Source organism: Aptenodytes forsteri, unplaced genomic scaffold, assembly GCF_000699145.1.
Source record: "Aptenodytes forsteri isolate BGI_AS27 unplaced genomic scaffold, ASM69914v1 Scaffold1, whole genome shotgun sequence".
In the NCBI taxonomy this organism is placed as follows: Eukaryota; Metazoa; Chordata; class Aves; order Sphenisciformes; family Spheniscidae; genus Aptenodytes; species Aptenodytes forsteri.
The window spans coordinates 6,185,003-6,191,923 of NW_008795035.1; the positions used below are offsets into that span (position 1 = coordinate 6,185,003).

The 6,921-nt window shown below is 69.7% G+C and overlaps 1 protein-coding gene across 1 annotated transcript in view; it reads left to right on the forward strand.

Annotated features, from left to right (window-relative positions):
* The first annotated feature begins 4,359 nt into the window (after nucleotides 1-4,359).
* HAPLN3 (hyaluronan and proteoglycan link protein 3) overlaps nucleotides 4,360-6,921 on the forward strand; it is a 3,066-nt gene continuing 504 nt past the window's right edge. Inside the window, exons 1-4 of the mRNA XM_009276570.1 lie at nucleotides 4,360-4,486; nucleotides 4,790-5,161; nucleotides 6,294-6,596; nucleotides 6,776-6,921. The exon at nucleotides 6,776-6,921 is cut by the window's right edge and continues 22 nt beyond it. Coding sequence (XP_009274845.1) covers nucleotides 4,360-4,486; nucleotides 4,790-5,161; nucleotides 6,294-6,596; nucleotides 6,776-6,921 — 948 coding nt within the window. The remainder of the gene's footprint in view (nucleotides 4,487-4,789; nucleotides 5,162-6,293; nucleotides 6,597-6,775) is intronic.

The window sequence follows — 6,921 nt, forward strand, 5'->3', positions numbered from 1 at the left end:
CAAGTTGTTTGGCTTGACGCCGTCCTGCACCCTGCACGGGGCAAGAGCCAGACCAGGGGCCCCCGTGCCTCATTTCCTTGCCATAAAACCACAAAGCGGGGGGTGAAGCGGCGCAGTGGACCGGGGTGGTGGGTCGCCGGGTCAGGGCACATTCCGGCTTGACGCCGTCCTGCACGGCGGCAAGAGCCAGACCAGGGCCCCCCGTGCCTCATTTCCTTGCCATAAAACAACAAAGCGGGGGGTGAAGCGGCGCAGTGGACCGGGGTGGTGGGTCGCCGGGTCAGGGCACATGCCGCTCTGTGGTTCCTCCGTGTGCTTGACCCATTGGCCACTCCTGGACCGGCATCCCCTGGCTGTGCCGCTGCCGTGCTGCCCTTCCTGAGGGCCGGACCTGGGGCTCTCGGAGCCGGGGCTGCATGTCTGTGTGCCGGCAGGAGCTGGCGCAGAGCGCATCACCCAAGTCTAGGGATGATGCCCCCTCAGATGGGTGCAGCCGGCACCCTAAAGCTTTTGCCCTGGTTTCTGTGCCTCTGCTTTGCCCCCACAGCCCCAAGCGGACCCCGAAGAGGCTGAACCCCGTGGCTCAGCTGCCTCCCCTGGACCCCAGAGCAGGCAGGCACTGCTTGCACATCCCGGGCATGGTCCACCCCCCCACCACAGCCCACCCATCCCGAGCCGTTCATGCCCACGGTGCTCCTGCCACATGTGTGCTCGACACCACCATTGCCTGGGGACCGCGGCCAGTCCCCCCGGTGGGATGTGGGACAAGGGATGGATCTTCTGCCCCGGCACTGTGGCTTCACTGGGGCTTTGCGTGGGGCATCACGGGGTCCCACCAGCCCCTATGGGGCATCCCACTCCCCGCCGCTCTCCCCTCCAAGCTGGGGGCAATGCTGGCGGATGGCACGTCACAGATGAGGCATGTGGGCAGCGTGCGGGCAGCGTGCGGGCAGCGTGCGGGCAGCGTGCGGGCAGCGTGCGGGCAGCGTGCGGGCAGCGTGCGGGCAGCGTGCGGGCAGCGTGCGGGCAGCGTGCGGGCAGCGTGCGGGCAGCGTGCGGGCAGCGTGCGGGCAGCGTGCGGGCAGCGTGCGGGCAGCGTGCGGGCAGCGTGCGGGCAGCGTGCGGGCAGCGTGCGGGCAGCGTGCGGGCAGCGTGCGGGCAGCGTGCGGGCAGCGTGCGGGCAGCGTGCGGGCAGCGTGCGGGCAGCGTGCGGGCAGCGTGCGGGCAGCGTGCGGGCAGCGTGCGGGCAGCGTGCGGGCAGCGTGCGGGCAGCGTGCGGGCAGCGTGCGGGCAGCGTGCGGGCAGCGTGCGGGCAGCGTGCGGGCAGCGTGCGGGCAGCGTGCGGGCAGCGTGCGGGCAGCGTGCGGGCAGCGTGCGGGCAGCGTGCGGGCAGCGTGCGGGCAGCGTGCGGGCAGCGTGCGGGCAGCGTGCGGGCAGCGTGCGGGCAGCGTGCGGGCAGCGTGCGGGCAGCGTGCGGGCAGCGTGCGGGCAGCGTGCGGGCAGCGTGCGGGCAGCGTGCGGGCAGCGTGCGGGCAGCGTGCGGGCAGCGTGCGGGCAGCGTGCGGGCAGCGTGCGGGCAGCGTGCGGGCAGCGTGCGGGCAGCGTGCGGGCAGCGTGCGGGCAGCGTGCGGGCAGCGTGCGGGCAGCGTGCGGGCAGCGTGCGGGCAGCGTGCGGGCAGCGTGCGGGCAGCGTGCGGGCAGCGTGCGGGCAGCGTGCGGGCAGCGTGCGGGCAGCGTGCGGGCAGCGTGCGGGCAGCGTGCGGGCAGCGTGCGGGCAGCGTGCGGGCAGCGTGCGGGCAGCGTGCGGGCAGCGTGCGGGCAGCGTGCGGGCAGCGTGCGGGCAGCGTGCGGGCAGCGTGCGGGCAGCGTGCGGGCAGCGTGCGGGCAGCGTGCGGGCAGCGTGCGGGCAGCGTGCGGGCAGCGTGCGGGCAGCGTGCGGGCAGCGTGCGGGCAGCGTGCGGGCAGCGTGCGGGCAGCGTGCGGGCAGCGTGCGGGCAGCGTGCGGGCAGCGTGCGGGCAGCGTGCGGGCAGCGTGCGGGCAGCGTGCGGGCAGCGTGCGGGCAGCGTGCGGGCAGCGTGCGGGCAGCGTGCGGGCAGCGTGCGGGCAGCGTGCGGGCAGCGTGCGGGCAGCGTGCGGGCAGCGTGCGGGCAGCGTGCGGGCAGCGTGCGGGCAGCGTGCGGGCAGCGTGCGGGCAGCGTGCGGGCAGCGTGCGGGCAGCGTGCGGGCAGCGTGCGGGCAGCGTGCGGGCAGCGTGCGGGCAGCGTGCGGGCAGCGTGCGGGCAGCGTGCGGGCAGCGTGCGGGCAGCGTGCGGGCAGCGTGCGGGCAGCGTGCGGGCAGCGTGCGGGCAGCGTGCGGGCAGCGTGCGGGCAGCGTGCGGGCAGCGTGCGGGCAGCGTGCGGGCAGCGTGCGGGCAGCGTGCGGGCAGCGTGCGGGCAGCGTGCGGGCAGCGTGCGGGCAGCGTGCGGGCAGCGTGCGGGCAGCGTGCGGGCAGCGTGCGGGCAGCGTGCAGGTGCACGGCGAGGCCGTCGCCGAGGCATGGCGGGCAGGCGGGGGGCCGAGGGCACCCACCCCAGCTCCGGGCTGCGAGCAGGGGGTTGGGAAAGGCGTGTGTTTCCCTTTAAGAGGCAGGCCCTGGAGCTGCTTCCTCTCAGCCCTGCAAGAGCCCTAAACACAGTGCATCTGCCTGCAGCCTGCCCGCACGCCTGCCTGCAGCCTGCCCGCAGCCTGCCCGCAACCACCGTGAGTAGGGCTTGGCCCCAGAGCCGGGGCTGGGGAGGGCTGGCACCCCGGCGTGGTGGGCACCCTGCTTGCCGTGGAGGGCAGGGAGGGATGGCATCGCCATGGAGGGTGCTGGGCATCACTGCAGAAGGTGTCAGGCATCACTACGGTGGGTGCTGCAGCACGAATGGTCACTGGTATTGCGGTTGAGGATGCCAGGCCACCTGGCGTGTCACCGCAATGCTGGGCTCTAGGGGGGTGGCTAGGCATTGGGGGCACAGGGGGGCCAGGGCTGGTGCCCCCCAAACCGAGGTGCGAAGCTGCTGGTGCCTCGAGCCTGCCCTGCCATGCGCGGGCAGCACGTGGTGGTATGCCTGCTGGGCTCCGGTGCCTGCAGTGCCGTGCACCACTGCTGCTGGGCTCCCGGGGCTGTGCTGGCCATCGAGTGGGTGCACCCTGTGCCCTCCGGCACCGGTTCCGCAGACCTCGTCGGGTGGCAAGCGTGGGTTGCACCCCATGGAAGGCGAGCAGTGGCACCGGCCGCGGAGGAGAGCCCGGGAGCGAGCAACCCATGGTGAGAGCAGCCGGTTGCATGCCCTGGATCCCGGAGACCATCGCCGTACCCTGTATCGGACCCTGCCGGGGGTGAGCACCCGCTCTCCCACAGCCCCCTGGCCTGGGGCACCTTTGCAGGCACTTGTAAACCTTGTCTAAGCAGGGGGCACAGATGTCAGATCCCTCCCAGTCTTGGATGGGGGCTGCTGGAGGCTTGCTGGGTACCGGGCCCCCTCTGCCGGCTCTGGGAAAGCTCGCAAGCCGGCAAATACTGCTGCAAGCCACCCTGGGTGAGCCCCATGCAGGGCACCCAAGGGTGCCCAGGGCACCCAGAGCTCGGGGCAGCGCGGGTCTCCGGTGCTGTGGGGCAGCCAGGCTTCCCCCCACCCAGGGAATGTGGTTTGGGAGCGAAACGTGTTGCATGGGGTCAGCACCAGCTGCGTCTGTGGTGCAAAGCGGCAGCCCTGGGTCGGAGCCAGGGGTCCTCGGCTAGGCCAGCTGGGTGCTGCCGGGCTTTGTCCAGTGCTGGGGCAGCGGAGGCAGCCCCGAGCTCTCTCCTCCCCTCCTCAGCTGGGTTGCATGCTCGGCTGCCTCTGTAAACCGAGCTTGCGGCTTACAGCGGGGCTCGGCCACTTCTCTCCCCCCCGCACCCCCTACGTGATGTTTTCCCAGTGCTCCCTGTTCAAAGGATGCCCTGGGATCCCATTTCCCCTGGCTGCTCCATCCCTGGCTTGGTCTCAGCTCACCCCTCTCCGGGCCGGCCTTTCCGCAAGCCCCAACGGGCGGCAGCGGCAAATGCAGTGGTGCGCAGCGTGACCCAGACGGGAGGATGAGGATGGAGGGGACTGGGAGCCCCGGCAGTTAGGCAGGTCTGGGGGCACGGCTCAGGTTGCCTGCGCCCTCCCCTGCGGGCAGGCGAGCCGCTCTGCTGGCTATTCCCACCCCTCTCCTTGCATCCCTGCGGTGGGGTTTGCCTGCTGCCATGTGCCAGGCAGCGCTGGGGCTCTCCTGGTTATTTTGGGGTGTTACCACAGCCCTTTCCCCTCGGCAGCCCAGGCTCAGGGTTCGGCCTCGCTTCCCAGCCATGCTGCTGCTCCCGCTGCTCCTGGAGGCCACCCTGCTGCGGCTGGCCAGCGGCTCCCACCACCCCTTCTACAACGGCTTCTACTACAACCACATCATGAACGACAAGGGCAAGGGGCAGGAGAAAGGTATATCGGGGATTGGCAGGGCTGGCGGAAAGACGGGCTGGCAGGTCGGTGCAAGGGGCTGAAGTCGTCCCCCCCCCCCCGCCACTGGGATGGGGCTGGGACCCATCTCTTGGGGGGGATGTGGGGCCCGGAGGAGCATGTGGGGGTGCTCTAGGGATGCTCGGGGGATGCTCATGGGATGCTCAGGCAGAAGAGGAGGTGGCTGGAGGGAGGGAGTGGAGTGGCTGCAGGGGTATTTGGGGGTGCTGCCCAGCCCTGGACCCTGACCCACACTTCACGCCTGCCCTCCCTGGTTTACTTCAGTGGTTTACTTCAACGGGGCCAAGCTGGTGGTGGAGACATCCAAAGACCCCATCTACAGCTCCAGTGGTGCCAATGTCACCCTGCCCTGCCACTACCACTACGAGCCTGACCTGGAGGCCAAGCGCAAGATCCGCATCAAGTGGTCCAAGCTGCGGGACGACTACACCAAGGAGCAGGATGTGCTGGTGGCCATCGGCAAGACCTACATGGCCTTCGGGGACTTCCAGGGCCGCGCTCACCTCCGCCAGGCTGGCCGGCGCGAAGCCTCGCTGGTCGTCAGTGATGTGCGCTTGCAGGATGATGGCAAATACCGCTGCGAGGTCATCGATGGGCTGGAGGATGAGAGCGATGTGGTGGACCTCCGGCTGCAAGGTAGGGGCATGGTGGGGACCGTGTGACCCCCTGTGCCAAGCCAGTGAGCCTGGCCTTCCCGTGGCACCCCCTCCTTGGGGGAGGTAGCAAGGCAGGAGGGTCGGGGAGCCCAATCATGGGCAGAAAGGGGCTGGGATGCTCGGTGTGATGGGGTGGTGGCTTGGGGCCGTCTGGCTGTGGGATCTCAGCACCGAGCGAGCCCAGAGCAGTCTGCCCAGCTGGGATGCTGGGGATGCTACTGTGGAGTCAGAGTTGGGGGTGACTCCGTGGCTGCAGCGTTTCCTGCCTCTATCCACCCATCTTCCTGCTGTGCTGCGTCATGTGCAGCCGCCCCCTCGCCTCCCAGCTCTGGATATCCCCATGCATCTTGTGATGAACCTTGGTGGTTGGTCCAACCCCTCTTGCTCACTTGCCGTGAGGGACCTGACTCAGCCCTGGCTCCACTGCCAAGCTCAGAGCTGTGGGAATGTCCCCCTTGCTGTGCCCCTGCCCACCCCCTCGGCCCCTGGGCCCTCCCTCCCATGGTGGCTTGTCCCCACCGGTCTCTGTGACTGTGGTCCGTGGTGGTGCACATGTTCCTGTGGTCCATCCATCCCTGTGACAGTGGTCCATCCATCCCCATGTTGGTGGTCCATGTGTCTCTGCGATCCTGGCCCATATGTCCCTGGGATGCTGGGCCTTCTGTCCCTGTTCCTGTAGCCTGTGCATCCCCATGCCGATGGTCTGTCCATCCTCACAGGGGTGGCCCGTGCCTCCCAGGGACGACTACCTTCGTGTCCCCAGGACCGTGGTCCATACATCCGTGTGGTGGTCCCTGTATCCCCATTATCATAGTCTGTTCATCCCTGTACGTGCTGGTGCTGTCACCATGAAGGTGGTCCGTGTGTTCCCAGAACCGAGCCACTGTGTCCCTGTGCCACCAGATGTCGCTGGCAACTCGCCGCTGGCCGCTGCATGCCCGGAGCAGCCCCATCCCGGCACGCCTGAGCCTTGAGCTGTGCCACCCGGGGGTGGTCCCTGTCCCAGAGCCTGAATTTGGGATGGGTTGGGGACCCCTGTGGCTCCTGCTGGGGCCGGACGCGGGGTGGGTGAGCCGCCTGTGGAGCCAGCTGAGCACCCCGTCTGCCCCCAGGCATCGTGTTCCCCTACCAGCCTCCCCGTGGGCAGTACAGGCTCAACTTCCATGAAGCCGAGCGAGTGTGCCAGGAGCAAGGCGCCGTCCTCGCCACCTTCAACCAGCTCTTCCAGGCCTGGAGCGAGGGGCTGGACTGGTGCAACGCAGGCTGGCTGGCCGATGGCACCGTGCAGTACCCCATCCGCCTGCCCCGCAAGCCTTGCGGTGGGCTGCACCTCGCCCCGGGCATCCGCAGCTACGGCCCACGCCACCGGCACCTGCACCGCTTTGATGCCTTCTGCTTCTCCTCTGCGCTCAGAGGTGGGTGCTGGGCCAGGGGCTGGGTGGGAGGGAACCTGGGGAAGATCAGTGGCATCCCATGTTCTCCCTCCCCCTTAGGGCACAGGGCTCAGCCCGGGCGGGGATGCTCCAGGCGGGGATGCTCCAGGTGGGGATGCTCTGGATGATGCTCAGCACTGATGCTCCCCTCTCCCTCCTAGGAGAGGTTTTCTACCTGGACCAGCCGGCCGGAATGACGCTGGAGGAGGCCAAGCAGAGCTGCCAAGATGCGGGGGCGGAGATCGCCCAGGTGGGGCAGCTCTACTCCGCCTGGAAGTTCCTGGGGCTGGACCGCTGCGATGCCGGC